General features: G+C 47.7%; 1 protein-coding gene across 1 annotated transcript in view; it reads left to right on the top strand.

Moving 5' to 3' along the window:
* The window catches only part of LOC103802910 (epidermal growth factor receptor kinase substrate 8-like protein 2), a 28,350-nt gene that overhangs the window by 9,350 nt on the left and 424 nt on the right, over positions 1-18,576 (top strand). The window contains 18 exon segments of the mRNA XM_009075441.1: positions 1,077-1,141; positions 4,114-4,275; positions 4,552-4,701; positions 4,834-4,913; positions 5,027-5,166; positions 6,762-6,841; positions 7,296-7,422; positions 7,741-7,829; positions 9,254-9,328; positions 9,980-10,128; positions 10,270-10,396; positions 10,773-10,876; positions 13,967-14,078; positions 14,778-14,885; positions 15,951-16,092; positions 17,852-18,035; positions 18,446-18,494; positions 18,496-18,574. Of these exon segments, the coding sequence (XP_009073689.1) occupies positions 1,077-1,141; positions 4,114-4,275; positions 4,552-4,701; positions 4,834-4,913; positions 5,027-5,166; positions 6,762-6,841; positions 7,296-7,422; positions 7,741-7,829; positions 9,254-9,328; positions 9,980-10,128; positions 10,270-10,396; positions 10,773-10,876; positions 13,967-14,078; positions 14,778-14,885; positions 15,951-16,092; positions 17,852-18,035; positions 18,446-18,494; positions 18,496-18,574 (2,022 nt within the window).

The raw sequence follows: 18,576 nt of genomic DNA, 5'->3' as shown, positions 1-18,576 counted from the left end.
TCTAAGGTATGTTAGCTCCTGGCAGCTCACCTCTTCACCAAAACATCTTTTTTTAATGCATTTGAAAACTGGTGGAATTAGTGTCCATGTGGACATAGATTTTCTAGGTGCCAGCCTCAGTAATGTGAAGTTTGTTAAATGAGGCCACATATTCCATGTTCAAAGAAAAGGGGAAACAAGACAGATGCCAACACCTCTGAGAAGGCATTAAGGAGAGCTATGAGTAACCACAAGTAAACTAAGATCAATATGCACTTCTTTAAAACCCAAGGATGTCCTCTCTTGGCCTGGGGGATGTTTCCAGCCTGGATGCTCCAGGATTCCTTTGGGCCTGGACAGTTTCTCCGCTACTATTCAAGCAAAGCATTTATAAGGAATTCCTGGGCCAGGGCCAATTGAACAGCAAGTAAGAGCTGGCAGGGTAAATTCTTAGAGGATTATGTTCAATAGCCTCATGGAATTTCAAGCAATTTTTTCTTAATTACTCCTTACAGCTGCTTTCCAGTAAGAAATGCAGGAAGTAATGGGGATTTGTTGCCTCACAGAAACAAGGATTTCTGGCTGATCCCAGCAGCCTTTCCTACCTGTAACAACAGCCTTTACTGTGGCTTCCCAGGGAATGCAGGAAAGGAAACTGAAAGTACCCAGTAGCACAAAGGGCTCTTCTGGAGGACGAGTCAGAGGGCTGTTGTGTCCAAACTGGTGGGTTGTGGTTAGACTTTTCCTTCTGGCCTCCTGCCAGCCTTCTCAAGCCACTCCTCACCCCCCCAGCCCTCTCCCAAAAGCTTTCCTAACCATTCCTTGTCTGGGGCTTTCCTTTACACTATGTTTCATTTGCTGCACAAACGGTGCTGACCCCCAGGAACCAAATTAGCAGCAGCACAAAGGGATATAATTTGTATTCTATACACTCAATCTGCCAATCCTTCTAAAAAAAATTAGTATCTCTTATTATTCCCAATATTCCAATCGAAGCTGCAAGCTCAGAGACTGCCACAGAGACTGCAGAGCTGTAATTCTCAGACCCTCATACACAGACAAACAATGAACACTCGTTTTCTTCTATTTTTTTACAGAACAAAGGAAAAAATACTCCAACTCCAATGTCATCATGCACGAGACTTCCCAGTACCACGTCCAGGTGAGCACACCACGGAGTGTTCAGGGGCTGAGAGGCCAAGGTCACTGATAGGTGCTGGTAGTGCAGAGAGTTTCGTGTGTCCTGGAGCTTCATGAGGCCAAAGAAGAGTTGAGAATTTCCTTACAATTAAAGTCTTGAGTAATGGGTAGAGGAGAATGGGGGGCTGGGAAGTGTTAAAAAGACAAGGGAATTCTGCACAAGGAAAGAGGAAATGCACAGCACAGACAGGTTAAAAGCAGAGTTCCTGTGCTGGTTACAGGAACTCATCTGCCCAAACAACAGAGACTACATCCACTATCAACTTTCAGCTCTCCCCGGCTACTGTGTCCTCTCAAGTAACTCAAAACCCTTCACCCATGACAGGCAATAAGCCAAACCCATCTCCCAGTGTCACAGACATCTAGTCCAAACCGGGGAGCCAGCCTGGCCACGCTGGGCTTGGCCATGCCTGTAATGCAACACGCTGGGACAGGCCACCATGGGGACAGAGGTGCCTGTCTGGGGCCAGCTGGGCCACTCAGCACTGAAAACTGGGCAAGGTGAGGCAGGGAAACTCTTCATGAGGTTCATATCTAGCAGATGGGGCCCTTTGAAAGTCTAAAGTTAGACTTCTAAAATGCCTGTTTGGAAAGAGGTCCTGGTTTCCGTCACAGAAACTATCTCAATGTCTAGTTGCCCCATTGGTGGCCCTGCCAGCTGCCCCATCAGTCAGGGAGGCAGAGAAGGGACTTTAAACAGTGACATGGAGATGAATTCTTCATTAATGATGCTGCATGCCACCCACTTGTGAGTCTCTCCCCTGAACTTTGACCAAGGCAAACAGGACTGCAGTGGCAGGCAATGAGGTTTCCTCACAGGAGGCATTTTATACCCTTTGAAGGAATCTGACCAAGGTTTATTGGTGGATGGACTCGTTGCCCGTTCTGAGAAAAGCTGCTCTATGTGAATATAGATGTTTTGATAAGGTAAAGACAGCAGCCAAGCTGCTCCCCCCCAGTATCTAAAAAAAATGGCAAATAAATAATACTCTAATGAGTCTGAGTCAGACAAGCAGCTTTTTCCTCCACAAAAATTAACAGTAAACAACAAAGGAATTTATGAAGCTTGTCAAGCTGGTGATTAAAATACTAGAAGAGAGAAGAATTCCCATCATCCTGTGCAAACCAGTTCTCCTCACTGCTCTGAAAGCAGAGAGCTTGTCACCTCTGCACAGATAATATTGACTCTGCAAATACCTTTTGGTGAACCATTTTACAATTACAGTAACATACACCCCAGTGTGCTTTTCATACGTGATTGCATGGCTAATCTCAGCTCACACACCTGCCAGGAGCTTTATTTAGACAGTGCCTCACCCCATACCTGTGCTTTATGAACACAGGAATGGGTCTTGCACCCTACAGTGTTTGTGTTCTTCTCTGCTCCTTCCTCCAGTCCTTGTGAATTATCTAACAAGCCCTACCAACCCCGGATTCCCATCAGCATGTTTACAGACTCAGCCCTTTCTGTCAGTCAGTGATTAAAATCCAAGCCTTTCCCTGCATCCACCTTGTCTGGAGCTAATTGCAACAACAGTTCTTGCCTGTGCTTCATCACAGCTATCCAAGGCTCCATGCTCCAAGTGCACACATTCCCCTCAGATCCATCCAGTCTGTATCATACCCCAACATTCATTCCTTCCCTTCTCACTAGGAACACAGCTGCCAGCAGAAGGAACAAGATGAAACAGGATCATTTCCTTTTCCTTCCAAATTTTTTCCCTTCCCTGTTGTCACCTGAACACGCAGCCTGGCTGTGCAGTCACTGGCACAGGGACAGCAGCTCAGCAAACAGCCCAGCTGCTGAGTCCCAGCTTTTCCTGCCCTGCAGTCCCCTCTGCTGGCAGGCACATCCAGTTCTCCCATCCACCAGGAGCAACGCTTGCTCTCACCTGCTGCCGAGCAGTCAGCTGGATTTTTGGAGTGGCCTTCACACACTGCTAGGAGATGAACACCGTTTGGATGTGACACGTTTCTCCTTTCCACAGCTGACTCCCTGCGATTCCCTACCCAGCATTCCCTTCCCATGGAGCAGGGATGGGAAAGCATTTTGGATGGTCACACCTCAGCTAGGCTGCAAGTGCACATACAGGGCAGCACAGGAGGGGAGGACAGTGTGGAAGCCAGGCTGGTGGTGGGAAGAGCCCTGGGCTGGGTATGTAGGACAGGTGAAGGCAGGTAGGAAAAACCGGATAATCTAGCAAAACCACAGTGCAGGACAGAGACAGGCAGCAAAAAAATCCCTTCTTACAATCAGCAATGTCAATTTGCACCACCACAAGGGTTGCTTTGGGTAAGTTTAGGGGAAAGGTAACACTAACCCTGAGGGGAGATTAACGGTGTAAGAGTCATCTCGCAGGTTTGGAGCTCTCTTTCAGGCATTGAGGAACGGAAGCTCTCTGGAGCAGCTGTCCCCATAGCAGGGTACCCCACACGTTATGGGGATCCCACTTGGCACAGAGAAGTAACACTTGCCCATGACTTGCATGAGCTCCTTGCCTGGTGCATACCCCACACAGGCAGGTGTGCTACACGAGACAAGTACATTGCAAGTGCTTTTACCTTGGCAAGTGAAGCTTCACTGCTGTATTTAAACCTCCAAGCCAGTTTCAGAACAGCCATGGGAGTAACTCATGTGTATGAAGCATTTGCACTGCTGGACAGCAGCCAGAGCTGCTGAAATCAATAGGATGAGATTAATATGCAAGTGGTGAAACTGGTTATGAAAAGCCGTTGCGAAACCCAAATCTTTTACTGCCATGGCCAGGCTGGTACCAGCAACCAGAACTGCTTTGTGCAGCAACTCCTTCATGCCTGAGCCCTGAAGAACTACAAGCAGTAGTTGAAGCCTTTAGCGATGCTTTCACCACTGATTTACACACACCATCAAACATTTTTCACCTGTTTTTTATTCCTTTCCCTCCCCAACTTCAGCACTTGGCCACCTTCATCATGGACAAGAGTGAGTCCATCGTGACAGTGGATGATGCTATCCGGAAACTAATCCAGCTCAACTCCAAAGAGAAGATCTGGACACAGGAGATGCTGCTGCAAGTGAATGACAAGTCCATCCGGCTGCTGGACTGTGAATCACAGGTACCCAGAGCTCTGTGAGGGTGACCCACAGACTGAAAGGGTGCAGTGGGTGACCTTCCTGTTCTGCCTGGAACAGGGCAAGTGCTAAGGAACCCAAACAAGGGCTAATCACTGCCAAAATCCACTCCTGGGTTAGAGTCATCTCTGCAGCATGGGAGAGGGGTGGTTTTAGCAATGACAAGCTGAAGAATATCAGCCCAGGAGTTCCTGCACAGGATGATTCGCTTTCAGTCCAATAATTCCCTATTGCCTGACCTTTGTCTCCTTCTCTTCTAGGAGGAGCTGGAGGACTTCCCTCTGCAGACAGTGCAGCACTGCCAGACCGTGCTGAATCAGATGCGCTATTCCTCCATCCTCCTCCTGGTGTGCCAGGACTCAGAGCAGCACAAACCTGACATCCACTTCTTCAACTGTGACGAGGTGGAGGTGAGCAGAGCCTTCCTCCTTGAACAAAATGTGTTCCTTGCTGTCTGCCAGCCCCTTCTTCCTTTGCCCTCTTTGAGCCCTCAATCCTTCCCCAATCCAAGCCTTTAAAAACATCTCTGTTTTCTCTTTGAGGCGGAGATGGTCCATGAGGACATAGAAAGTGCCCTGGCAGACTACAAGCATGGGAAGAAGATACGGCCACAGACACTCAAGTAAGTGTTGCAGAATACAGCATGGGAGTATCCCACGGTGTATTAACACTCCAGTCTCTTGGAAACAGGAGCGGCAGCCACTAGGAGGTTGTTCTGTGTCATTGCCTTTGCAGAGCAAACCAAGAAAAGATCAAGCAGAGACAATCCATCCTCCCCCCACCGCAAGGACCAGCTCCCATCCCAATCCAGCACGACACGCGAGGCTCAGCGATGAACAGGAACCGGGTGGCACCTCCTTCCCAGTATGAGCCAGGTACTGGGAGCACTCTGCAAGTCTGTCCTGCAATGGGAGACTCATTAACCCAGACAGCTAGCCCTCCTGAAGTGGGCTGTTGTGGAAATAACAAGTGCTATATGCACTGGGCTGGCAGGTGGCATCTTCTGCTCAACACCAAACCTACTAGAAACTGCTTGCAACAACACCTGTCATTCAGGGATACTGAAATTCCCAAAATAAGCAAAAGGCCCTCATAAAACTGAGCCATCACATGAAGTTTGAACCAGGCTCTGGTGATCTGGTACAGACAAGACAGACCTGGTCAGAAAGGCAAATTCCTGTCTCTCCTGACCTCACAGGAGCCAAGACTTCATCCCTAGAAATCAAATGGTTTCCATGAATTCTCCAAGAAACTCCAAAACACTCCTTTCCCCAGGATAGGATCTGAAGCCAAGCACCTGCTCTGACTCCCAGACTCAGGAGAGGTTATTTCAGGTCCCGTTGTGCATCATGAAAGGAATATCTGTATCTCTGAGCTGGACCATTATAAACATCTATACCGTGATGCAGAGCAGCTACCCTCACCTCTGCCCTTCCCAGGGTGCTCAGCACAGAGCTGAGCTCACACTGCTTACATCAGCAGAGCTGGGCAGTTACCCAGGCAGGATTTCTGGATCTGAGGGCACATGAAAGCAGATGACAGGAGAAAGCCTTGAGTGATGCCTGTTTGCTGAGATTGCTTCTCCTACAAAACACACGTTATTGCTTTTTCTGCAAAACCTGTCAAAACTAATCACTTCATCTCCACACTTAAAAACAATGTGTATTTTTCATGGTCCTTTGCCAAAGCTGCTTCCCCAGGTCTCCTGTCAGTACATCCTGCTGTGTTGGCCCTTTCAAACCCCATTTCACTGAGCTGACAGGTTTTTCTTTTCACAAGAGGCCACCCCAGCAATTGTTCTCACTGAAATATCCCCCTGTCCCCGAGTATGTGTCTTCTGGAAGCTGGGAGGTGCCTGTGGGTTGGGTTTTTTGCAGGATGATTGTTTTTAACACCTATTAAAAACACTTGAGAGACTGCACACGAGTTTGTATAAAAATGCTGATTTGTGCACTGGCCTGCCTGAATATCCATCATGCAGAATTCCTGGCATGCTGCTTTCCAGCCCCTCCAGGGTGTATTTCTTCCTTTTCAACTCCTATTTGGTTAAACTGGAACCTCTGGGAGAAGAAGGGCTCCTGTGGAGAGCTGGAGGATTAGAAGAGAGGGTGAGAGTTAATGTAATCACACTTTATATCTGGTTCTTCAGCTCCTCAGCATAGATCCATCAAAGACACAGGAGTTGGTGACTCATAGCAGCTGGAGACTGGGGCTGGCAGGTCTCTGCAGGCTGCTCCTTATGATACACTGAAAACAGGCAGTGTGCCGACACAGGGGTTGGCAGGCAGGTGCTGTGACCTTGGAAGTTTTAATCAACAACTTTGATCATCACCTGCTTGTGGTGATCCTCTTAAGTGCCCTCCTAACCCAGAAAAAGCACCCAAGCTGAAAGTTATCACAGTGTGGGCCTTTACTGGAGCCTGTTTTCAACCTCTGATAGTGAGTATCTTTTCCTCTCCCTCATTTGCAGACTATGACCGACGAAGCTCTGGCTCCCATGACCACGAAGAGTCCCGAGCCATATTAGCACAGAAGATTGAAAAGGAAACGGTGAGTTACAGGAGCAGTGCACAGCCCATAGGCAGGAGGAGAGGGAGAAGAGATGCAGGGAGTAAGGGGCTCCTCTGTGAGCATTTAATGCATGATCTGGTCATTCTCCAAACTGTGACCAAAAGCCAAGCTCCATCACTGGGTCAGTTACAACATCCTCTGACCTGAGGCAGCTCTGCTGATTCCAGGTCTGCTCCTCCCCAGCCCACAGCCCAGTCTTGGGTTATTTTCCAGCCATCCATTAGCAGGGGTCACTTGTCACATTGATAAGTACAGCACACAGCCAGGCCCAGCTTTGTGTTTGGAAAGTGATGAATTCAGCACCATTTCATGGCTGGACTGGCAATTCTGTGCATTCTTCCAGGAAATGCAGCAGGCTCTGGGATTCGGGCTCCCAGCTGTGTGTGGCCTGGGCCCAGTTTCACCTTGGTCTGTTGGGTTTCTGTCCTCACAGCAAATCCTGAACTGCACTCTGGATGACATTGAGGTGTTTGTCGCTCGGCTTCAGAAGGCTGCAGAGGCATTCCGGCAGCTCAACCAAAGGAAGAAAGGGAAGAAGAACAAGAAGAAAGGGCCAGCAGGTACAGTAGCTGGAACAAACACAGGGGCATGGATTGGAGTTGGGGGGACACCTGAGCTCACATCCCAGCAAGGCCAAATGGATGCAGCAGCCACACCAGTTGGAAGGTGCTCCTGGTCCATGGGGACCTGCTGTGGAGCATACAGCCTCGTGAGGCTTCCAACACACAGAGAGACATTTGGCTTTCCTTGAATCCTTGATTTTGAGTAGTCCCAGTCTTCAGAAGCCATTATTGCTGTCTTCTGCCTGCCAGCATGATGAAGCTTTCCCAAAGGGATGCTGTAACTAACATGTCCTTCTCCACACCTTCTCATGGCAGAGGGCATGCTGACCCTGCGAGCAAGACCCCCAGGCGAGGCCGAGTTCATCGACTGCTTCCAGAAGACCAAACTGGCTTTTAACCTCTTGGTAAGGCACAGGGGAAGGTCCCATCCTATGCAGTGTCAGGGAGAAAGTATCCCAAAAGAAAGTCTTTGGAGTGAAATTTGAACTGGAAACACTACCTAGGGACAAAGGTGTGAAGTCCAGGTGCTCCAGAACACAGGACAACATTGTGTCAGGCTCATGCAGGTTTCTTGGGCCAAATTGTTCAACCAAAACTAAAATGAAGTCCAGGATGGGATTGAGCAGCCAGAGGGTTGCAACACCTCAGTCTTTTCAGATCCAGGCCTGGGAAGCCTCTGGTTGACAATAACTGACAACTCCCATTGCCCTCATATTCCTGGCTTCTCTCTTTCTCCCCTGGAAGACCCTCTGTATTAAGAAGGGAATGAAAAGCAGGAGCATAGAGATGTTCCCAGTGCTGCCAGCTCTGCTTAGTGAAGTGTGTGAGACCAGAAGGAATTCTGTCCCTTCTGACCAAACTTTCCCAGCAAACACATCCTATAAGATCCTTCCCAAGAAGTTATTAGTAAGGAAACCACAGAAATTGTAAAGAACCTTAGTGCAGAACACCAAGCCCCAGTGTTTTGAAGCATATATGAATAATTTGTGCCTGTTGGGGATCAGAAAGAGCAGCTGATCTCCAGACAAGAGCCCTGGTTGAATGCAGAGGAGATTTGGGAGAGAGAGCTGGGAATTCATGGTGGAGCACTGCCACGTTACACAGCACATGGCTGCAAAGTCCTTGTGAAGTGCCATTTCACTTAGTCAGGTGTTGCCATCAGTTGTTTCACACTTTCCACTCCACATTAATGTTTAATCACCAGCATTTAAAATGCTTTGCATTTCAGTAGGGAGGACAGAGCCTGTTTTCCATGGCCGCAATGCCAGGAGCACAGGACACAAGAAAGAGCTGAAAGGAAGCACAGACTGAAGTGGTTTCTCCCCACAGCCCAGCTCATTGCTGCTAATGAAACCCAATCCTTTCAGTTAATTAATCCTAAGAGTTTTCTCCTCCATTCCACCACAACTTACTCCAAATACCATTGGATTTGGAGCATTTCAGTGGCCAGGGCAGCTCTGGGTGCCACAGGCAAGACGCTGGTGGAGAGTTTTCCTTGTCAGCACTTTGTCAAGGGACCCTCAAAACACTTGCTGTGTTGTTTTCCCTTACTGGAACAGTGAGATTTTCAGCTCTGCAAGAGGCCTTCCCTCACCAAGACTTTCAAAGTAAGCCAAGTTTTTCTGCATCTGCTAAAAATTGCTTCAGAGACTGGTGGCACAGGGCAGGTATTCCAGCCCTCTAGAAATTCCTCAGGAATTAGAAATGGGCACAAAATAAAAATGAATTATTCCTCCTCCCCAATCACTTACTCATCAGCCAGCAGCAATCCCTCCATGTGACAGAAGACGCTTAGGTTAGGGTTAAACTGTTTCCTTTCTCTTTCCAGGCCAAACTAAGGAAGCATATCCAGAATCCCAGCGCTTCAGAGTTGGTGCATTTCCTATTTGGGCCTTTGGAAGTGGTAAATCCTATTCCCAGATCATACTGGGAACTCACTTTTCATTTCTAATTCACACTTACAAGGAGATAGATGTGCAGAAGGGCTAGAAAACTGCTCACACCTGGCTACAGCTTTCTCAGGAACATCCAGAAGCAACTCTGGTTGTTTCCAGCATCTGATCCAATTTCCAGCTTGAAGTAAACACACAACCCCCTGCAAATACAAATCTTTCTACCCCATTAATAAAACCTCACTGTGAACAAAACTGCCAACCAGCTGTGGTTCTCATTGGGAATCTGCCTGATCTCACCTTTAGGCAAACATGGCTCAATATTTGCATTGAAAATAGGAAGCAGAAATCCCAACTTGGAAAAGGAGCCAGAAAGGACAGAGATATAGCAGGATATTTCGCATTTTTTGAAGTGACAGTTTGTGATGTATCCTATCACCAACCGCAGCTCATTTTTAGATCAGACCTTGCCTTGACTCCTGTCAGAAAATTCCTGTCCCTCCAAACTGTCCAGTGTCCTTGAAAGACTTAGGCTGTTGTTTGTTGAGATGACTGAGCTGATCTAAGGCTCAGCTTTGTCTTTGATTTCTGTTCCTTTGGTTTGATGCTTTGTCAGTTTCCTGCGAATCTCTCATGTTTGTGTGTGTTTGTGTCTAATGCAGATCATCACTAGCTGTGGTGGCCCCGAGCTTGCCAGGTCTGTTGTCAGCCCACTTCTGTCTAGAGACGCCACAGATTTCCTCAGAGGACACCTGACACCCAAAGAGATAAACCTCTGGGAATCCCTGGGGGAGACATGGACCAGATCCAGGTGAGGACACAGTTCCCAGCTCACCAGGATCCCCAGGCAGAGGAGGTGCTGGATGCCCTGTTGCTCCTGCTTCTCCCTGACATGCCCTCAGAGACACATTGCTTGTGAAAGTTCACCACGTGTTCCCACTTCATGTCCTAGAGCTGAGTGGCCCCGAGATGCAAACATCCCCACCTACATCCCCAAATTCCGCAACGGCTGGGAACCACCCATAGAAATCTTCCGTGGAGCTCCCTGGGAAATCGACATTGGACACTTGCAAGAGGAGGTTAGTCCTGTATCCCCAGTCACCCTCTCTTCTTTTGCTTTTCTCCCTCCCTCCCCATTTTCCGGAGAGATGGGTCTGTGGGGTTTGTGGTGCTGTGCAACATGTTGTCAGTTGGATCTGGTCACTGCAGTTAAATACAGAAGGAAAATCAGGCCAGAGAAGGGTGGCAGTAGTCAGCCTCTCCTGATCAAAGGCAGTAGGATACTACACTGCGATTCTGCTCCATGGATAGAGGTTTGCCTGGGGAACATTTTGGTGTGCACCTCATCGTGACCAGAAGCTTCCAGCCACGACTCATCTACCACTGTCCCTCTCCTTTTCTCTGATACAGCTTTCCCCTTTCCTGTTAATGCTGACTCCATGTCTGCCTTTCCAGCTCTCCTCAGCCAATGGATATCCGTACCGGAACTCCTCACTGAAGACTGAGCAGACACAAGCTGTGGATGCCTTCAAACAGAATGTCACTCAGCATGTAAATAGGTGATGTATCCTATCCACACCACCCAGTGCCTCAGTCTCTGCTCAGAACCTCATGGGCACACGTGGACACATATCCAACACAGGCATGTCTGGGCATCTGTGCTGGTTTGAGCTGAAGTAGGGTTAACTTTCCCTATGAAGCCTCTATGAAGAAAATTAACTCTACTTCAGCTCAAACCAGCACAGCATCCTGGAGACAACTCTGCCACTACTAATAATCTTCAGGAAAGCCAGGATCAGGCGCCAAAGATGCTGCACTGCACTTATGCTCTCCATATCTTTAGAGACCTTAGAATCCACTAGCCCAGGTTGCTCCAAGCCCTATTCAATCTGGCCTTGAACACTTCCGGGGATGGAGCAGCCACAGCTTCTCTAGGCAACCTGTGCCAGTGCCTCAGCACCCTCACAGGGAAGAATTCCTTCCCAATATCCCATCAAACCCTCCTTCAGCTGAAGGCCATTCCCATTGTCCTTTCACTCCATGCCCTTCTCCAAAGTCCCTCTCCAGCTCTCTTGGAGCTCCTTTAGGCACTGGAAGGGGCTCTAAGGTTTCCCCAGAGCCTTCTCTTCTCCATGCTGAACATCCCCAGTTCTATCAGCCTATCTTTGTAGCAGAGGTGCTTCAGCCCTCAGAGCATGTCCATGACCTCCTCTGGACCTGCTTTAGGATCTCTCTGCTCATCCTAAACCACCACAGCTTGCACAGACAGAACCTGCACTCAGGCAAGGGCACACACAGGCCTTCTGCTGTGGAAAACACAGTGCTGGGAAAGAGCAGCCCAACCTCCACAGCACTGCATGGAAAACAGTTTAGCTGAGAGAGGAATTTTGTTTCACTGCTCCTCTTTTTGCTTTAGACACAGCCACAGGGAAAAACACCGATTAGAGGCTGAATAAAACAATATGTTCTGCTCCTGCACACCTCTCCATCAGGAAACTGACAGGGCATTGATTCCAGACAACTCTTCTTAATAAGATAAATCCTGAAAATGTGGGAAAAATCATGCCCCTTTCTTCAGAAGTCTTGGAAAATTCAGTTCCCAACCCTAAACCAACCAGGCCATCCCTTTGCCTCAGGTTTTCTTCCAAGAGGGATCTTCCCTCTTTTAACTGCCCCACTGCTTATTTTCCATCACTACTTAGTGATATAAAACCTTCATGAAAGCCCTTTTTACTCGAAGTTCAGAGACTCTTCATTCACTTGCTCATTTCCATGAGCTCATCCCTTGGAAATTGTCACAAGATCTCCAAGTTTCACCAAACTCTTCCCAAATTCCACATGAACTCTCTGCCATACTCTGCTTTGCAGTGATTTGACACCAAGTTTACATGAGAAGATTTAAGTCTGATTTTAATAACTGGCAGACAACACATGTAGAGAAACATTTCCATCTCTGTCAGCACAGGCAAACTATAAACAGCAGTATGGATCCTTGGAATAGGAATTATCAGGGTGCCTTAGGGCAAGGTGACATCTCCTGAGACACCGCCCAGTCTCATCGCAGCATGGGCTCATAAAGCAGATGAGGATCTCTCTCCTCCTGGGATAAGTGTTGCTCCTGTTTACTGTAAACAACAGCAAGTTTTCCTTATGGATAAAGAAAATAATAATTGAAAAACAAAAATCAAAGTTAATGCACTGAAGCAGATGCTAAAACTGAGGATGTGCTTAGCCCCTTCTCCAGCACTGAGCAAACCTCAGCAGAGCCTGCCCAGATGTTTGCCAAGATCACAGTCCCGGGACAGATATTTCCCAGCTGTACTCATGCCTTTTCAGAGTAGTTTGAAGTAGTTTTCTAGCCCAGAGACCCTGAAAATACCCACACATCAGTATCAGTTATTTACAGCAGGGCTCTGGGCTGCACAGAAGTGTCATGAAAGCCCCAGGCAGTACCACATTCAGCACAGGTCGCTTGTGCCCGATCCAGGTGCACATCATGTACACATTGGCCTCAGACTCCTCCCTCGTGACTCATTTACCTTCTGGAATGCGCCAAAAGTAGTAATTTCGACCTAACTCAGGCTCTCCTCCCCCTCCCTGCCTTCAGGGCACTGCTGGGCAAGGCCACTGCTCCCTTTGTGGACTGCTGGTTTCAATTTGATTGCTTCAGGCTCCCCCCACTGCGGAATCACAGCTCTAATATTACACAGGGGTGTGACTAGACCTAAGTCAAGTGAACCAGAGACAACACTGCAGCCACAGGTGCAGCATCAAACCAACCCTAAGCAAAAAGATCCATGGATAGAGCATCGAAACAGTTCCTACCTGCCCTTATACACAAGGCAAGACACTTTTCCACACAGCAAACATTTTAGGCATTAAAATTAACACTACACTCAACTGGAGAAGAAAAGATGAGATCTGCTAAATATTCCTAACCCAGGTAAAAAAACCCCAAACACATGAAAAAATAAACCATTTCAGTTTGGGTCAAAAAAACCCTTTCATTCAATATTTTTCACCATTTTCAACAACCTGACATGTTTATTTTGTCTCTCTTCAAACAAAAAGCCAATTGCACATGGAAAACCACACAGTCTGGTGTCAGAAATCCCAAAGCAAACACATGAATGAATTTATCCTCCCCCTACACTCCCCTAATACATCTTAGAATAGGAACATTCAAACTGACTTTTCCTGGGAACCTGCAGAACTCTTGTGTCAGCAGCTCAGCACTGCCTGGTGAAAACCCCACAGATTTCCAGCCTGTTCTGCCTGCTCTCACTTTCAATTACCCTTCCCCCAGCTTCTCCCTGCTCTGGCATCTGGAGCAGTTGTTTCCACTGATCAGGACAGGAGGGTTTCACACCTCATTTTTCCCAGGGTGTTTGGTTCCTGCTTAGTCTGTCCACCCAGGCAGTATTTTCTCCAACCCTGACAGCAGCAGCCTCGAAAGCCCTGCAAAAAGGCCAAGACCCTACAGCTTTTTATTTTCTGGTTTGTTCCCAAACGCAAGATACTGCACTAAAATAAGGGATGAAAATCTTCCTCCAAAGAGCAGCAAAGGAACACTGGCCCCCCGAGCACAAACACTCCTGCCAGCACCATTCCTGGATCTCCATTAAAACTCCAGGTTTTCTCTCCTGCAGGAATTTTGAGGCCCAGGGAATGGCTCTGCCCAAGAGATATGCCAAAACCCGCTATGATTTCACCGCACGAAATGCCAACGAACTCTCAGTGCAGAAGGATGAAATCTTGGAGGTATGTGAACACACTTGGTAAAAGGTGTGTCCTCCTCCCCTTTCCAGGGACAGGAGAGATCTCAGGATGCCAACAACCACCATCTCAGTTCTCCTGGGTGTTTTCTGAGCAGTTACACCAAGTTTTGCTCAAACCTAAAGCTGGAACAGGCTGACTGTGTGCATTGGGTCAGCTGAAATGTATCAGCCACATCTTAACTCCTATGAGGAGGCAGGAAAACTGTAGTACCCTGTTCACCCCTGGGCCTGTGTTTGATTGAGATCACCACTCCTCTCTCTTCAAGCAATTTTCTCTGAAAACATCCTTTTCCCTAACCTTTCTCCTACTTCAATGCTGTTGGCAGCTGGAGAATGTGGGACATGACTTGGGCTAACACTGATCTGTGGCCTGAGGAAAAGGTTCCTGTGCAAAGTGGAGCTATTTCTTTATTTTTATTGCAAAAAACAGTAACTCAGTCACTGGGGAAAGAAAAGGAGAAACAGGCAAATTAAGTAGGAACTATGAATTCTTCATCACCCAGAGGTGCTCTCCTATTCATCCTGATGCTTTCCAGGAAAGGCCTGGATTGGCCCTGAGAGCTCCAGACAGCTGTGATGTTTTTCTGGCAACTTCAGCGGGGCCCATCTCCACTATATCCTGGTCTTGTGTGCCAGAAATCCCATGTTCCCACTGGCAGATCTATTTCTGTCCTTCTCTCAGGTGTTGGAAGATAACAAGCAGTGGTGGAAGCTGCTCAACCGGAGTGGGCAGGCTGGTTATGTCCCTTACAGCATCCTGGATGTGGTCAAACTGGAAGAGCTCGAACAGGTCTGTACTCAGGTGATACTGACTGGCACTAGCTGCAAGGCACAATTAGCCTCTGGGAATAATCTTGCCATGAGACCTCCCTGAATTTCTTAGGATGCTGGGCACAAGTCAGGATGAACCCTCTCAAGCAGACTAACCAGGATCCTGGAGATTCCTGAGTCCCCTAAGATAAAACTCTCATATTTTGCCATGATCACCTTCCCCTTTCCCAAACAAGGCCTATCCTTCCCATCCATGCAGCAGCCTCATGTTTTCCATAAAGCAAATTTTGCCATGAAAATGCTGAGGTTTTTCTTGGGAGTTAAATTGAAGACAGACTCTTCCCTCAGCCAGTTCAGTTCAGCAGCAGGAACATGTTACTGGAGTGGAGGCAGATGGAAACACCTTCCAAGTGAGTATTAAGTGAATATTGCGCCTTGCAGTACAAAAATATGTGGAGCTGGAATGCTCTAAATCCCCTAAGGAAGCACAGAATTGCCTCCCCACTTTGGTATTGCAGAGTTTGGGCAAAGCATAAGGTGGCCCAGCAGGCCTGTGGGTAAATCTCTGTTAGTTTCATCTAAATGTCAAAGAAACTCTTTCCAGACTGCTCCAGGCCCTTGGAAGTGGTCCCAGTCAACATCCAGTTACAGAGCAGTGAGGCTTTGCCATCCTATGGGATTCTGTTTGTTCTCTCTTCATGTGAAGATCCTTTTGCTTCCCAAGGAATTCCTGTGAGCAGTAATTTCTGCATAGCAAGAGGCTACAGGGCCAAGTCACATGTGTGACAGTAGTCACCTGCAGCAGCAGCAACCATCAAACATTATTGTAATGGTCATGACATGTTTTCCAGGGCTGAAAATTCCCTCACACGATCTTCAGCCTTTGGTTTGAGTTGTTCATTCCTGTGAGATCCCCAGAAATTAACTTCTTCCATGCAGCTCCACCTGAGGACTCAACAACTCCAGATGACCATAGGGAGAACATGGTAGTTTGTTCCTCCATGGATGAGAGGCAAAAAGTGTAAGAAAACAAAACATGGCAAAAAAAAAATTCTTACACCTTTTTCTTCCCCTTTCTACCCAGTCTAACCAGTGGTACAAAGGAGACCTGAGCCCCAGGGGCTATGGACCATCCAGCCCAACTCACAAGATGCCTGCCAGCTACGCCGGGGATAAATGGGGCAGTGAAATGCTGTCACGCAACTCCACACAGGACGCCAAAGAACGTATGTGTCCTCACTGTGCTCCCCTGGCTTGGGGTGCTCTGTGCACCCACACCTACCCAAGGTGTTCCCTCTCAACTGCAGCTTTTAGTACAAGCAATAGACCAGCAGTGGGTTTGGAGGAGATTGCAGGTAGTACAGGAGCCAAGAGCACAGCCCTGGAGGTCACTGACTCACCTCAGGCAGCCTGGGACAAGCAGGGCAATAAAATGAGCACCCAAACCCTCCTTCCAGCCTGACCTTCCTCCTCTTCCCAAGGACAGAGTTTCTTTCCCCCACCAAAACATTGAAGTGTGTCTAAGCAACCACACACACATAGGTCAAGCCCTTTCCCTTGCTTCCTTTGCTCATCTCCTGCCACGCATGCAGCACCCTCATGGCCTCTTTCTTCATGTGGTTCCAGAGAATTCCCAGCCAAGTAGGAGATCCACATCATTCCCTCACCATGGGCATGCTATGGGGTCACAGAGCAGGAGAGAGATCAGGGCCCTGCTAACCTCATCCCCTTATCCCACTGTGGGCTCGTGGATGCAGGAGTCCTTTTGGAATGATGGAAAGCCCCAGAAGAGCATCACAGAAACTCATCTATTAATAACACTGAGTTATTCTCTACAGCCTTTGGGAGTTTTGTGGAAAAAGTGATACTAGATAATGTGTCACTGCAGATTCGTGAATGTGCTGCTCCCTCCCAGTTCACGCTTCCTGTCACTTCTGCTTAGCTCTGGAGCAAAACCTGGAGCTCTGAGGACTTGGATCAGCAAGTTCCTTACTAGAAGTAGCAGAGAGGATTGAAAAGAACTCAAACCTATATCTCTAACTGTAGATCCTTTCAGAACTGTCCTTCCACATCAGGCCACAGTGAAGGGGATGAGAGGAAAATCAGTGGCAACACAGGGACACAGGAAAATGGGAAGCTGGTTCTCAGAAACACAGTCCTGCTCCCTGACCTCTGCTGGGTTTTCCCCACCTGCTGCTAAGGCTGTAGGGCAGTTTCCTTATTTCAACAGCCCAAAGGGAACTAAGTAGCTCAAAACCAGGAAGATGACAAACTGAAGCAAAAACCCAACAGCAACACCAGACATCAGGGAAGAGGGACCATGTCCCTTGTCACCATTTGACAGCACTGGTGGGAGCAAGGACACTGCCAGGTCAGGTTTTACACCCTCAAGTAAACTTGTGCTGCTGGTGGTGTGGGGTTTTGTGTCCTTTGAATGAGGGGTGATGAACAGGGTAGGTTAGAAACATGAGCAACCAGACTGGTTTCAAGGTAAATTTGTCTATAAAATGGGTGAAAATGATATTTTATCAGAAAAAAAGACCTTAAAGCAGCTTTTTAGAACATTTGGCTGTTATTTTGTGATCCTTCTCCATCACTCTGAACTGCAGAAATCCCAGTTCTCCCAAAGAGAAAGAGAGATTTCAAAAGCTGAAGGGAGACTCTTGGCTTGGGAGGAAAGGGGAGATTCCCCCAGTTTGCTCCAGCACTCTCCAGCCTCCAAACCCAAGGAGGTGTCCATGTACACATTTGTTCCATATGGAATTTTGAGGGTCAGAATGTCATCACTTAACCTATTGTTCTAACAAAGCACTTCAGCTTGTTCTTAAGAACTAAGACACAAAAGCACTTTCCTGAGGTATAATCACAGAGGTAATAAAAATGCTGAGCCACATTCTGATGTTCTTAAAAATTCCCAGAAAAGCATATTGATTGAACAGGATTTCTGACTGAGGACTTGATTTCATTCCCTATGTATTTCTGCAGAACTTATTCACCATATGGATGAGCTGAATGATGAGCTGCTAAAGAAGATCACAAACAATAAAATTCAGCCTCCTCACAGGAATTTCAAAGTGGAAAAGCCTCAGCAAGTGTATGTGCCCCTCACCTTCGAGTCCAGCCCCAACGAAGTCAGAGCTTGGCTGGAGGCAAAGGGATTCAGCAAAGAGTAAGAGCTGCTTTCTTGCCACATGCACTGCTGATCCTCTATTGGGAAAGGAGTGGAGGAGGGAGCTTGCAACATCTCAACTGGGTGACAAGTCACTTGTATTTACTTACAGAACCTGTGTTGCAAATTAGATTTCAATCTTGTTAAATCTAGGCTCTAGAACCAGGATGTTCAGAGCCCGAACTCACTCTCTTTCTTCCTTATATCTATTTTCATGGAGAAAAATAATTAACTAAAGCCACAGCCTGAAATACAACTGGAATTGCAGCTGCCACCTTGGCACAGCCCCAGGGGTAGTGATATGGTCCTGTGCAGGGGTTTCACCTCAGCAGCTCCCAGCCCTCTTGTCTCTGCCTGATCACCTTTGGCATGAGGCACAACTACCTTCTCCTCACTTTGTGTCTTCCCAGGACAGTGCAACACCTTAGCATCCTCACTGGAGCTCAGCTCTTCTCCCTTCAACAGAGAGGAGCTGAAGAAGGTGTGTGGTGATGAGGGAAACAGAGTATACAGCAAGATCACAGTGGAGAAAACCATGCTG

The sequence above is a fragment of the Acanthisitta chloris genome, unplaced genomic scaffold (genome assembly GCF_000695815.1).
Source record: "Acanthisitta chloris isolate BGI_N310 unplaced genomic scaffold, ASM69581v1 scaffold26655, whole genome shotgun sequence".
Classification (NCBI taxonomy): Eukaryota; Metazoa; Chordata; class Aves; order Passeriformes; family Acanthisittidae; genus Acanthisitta; species Acanthisitta chloris.
Note: the sequence above shows the minus strand (reverse complement) of the source record. Positions and strands in the feature narration are given on the sequence as shown.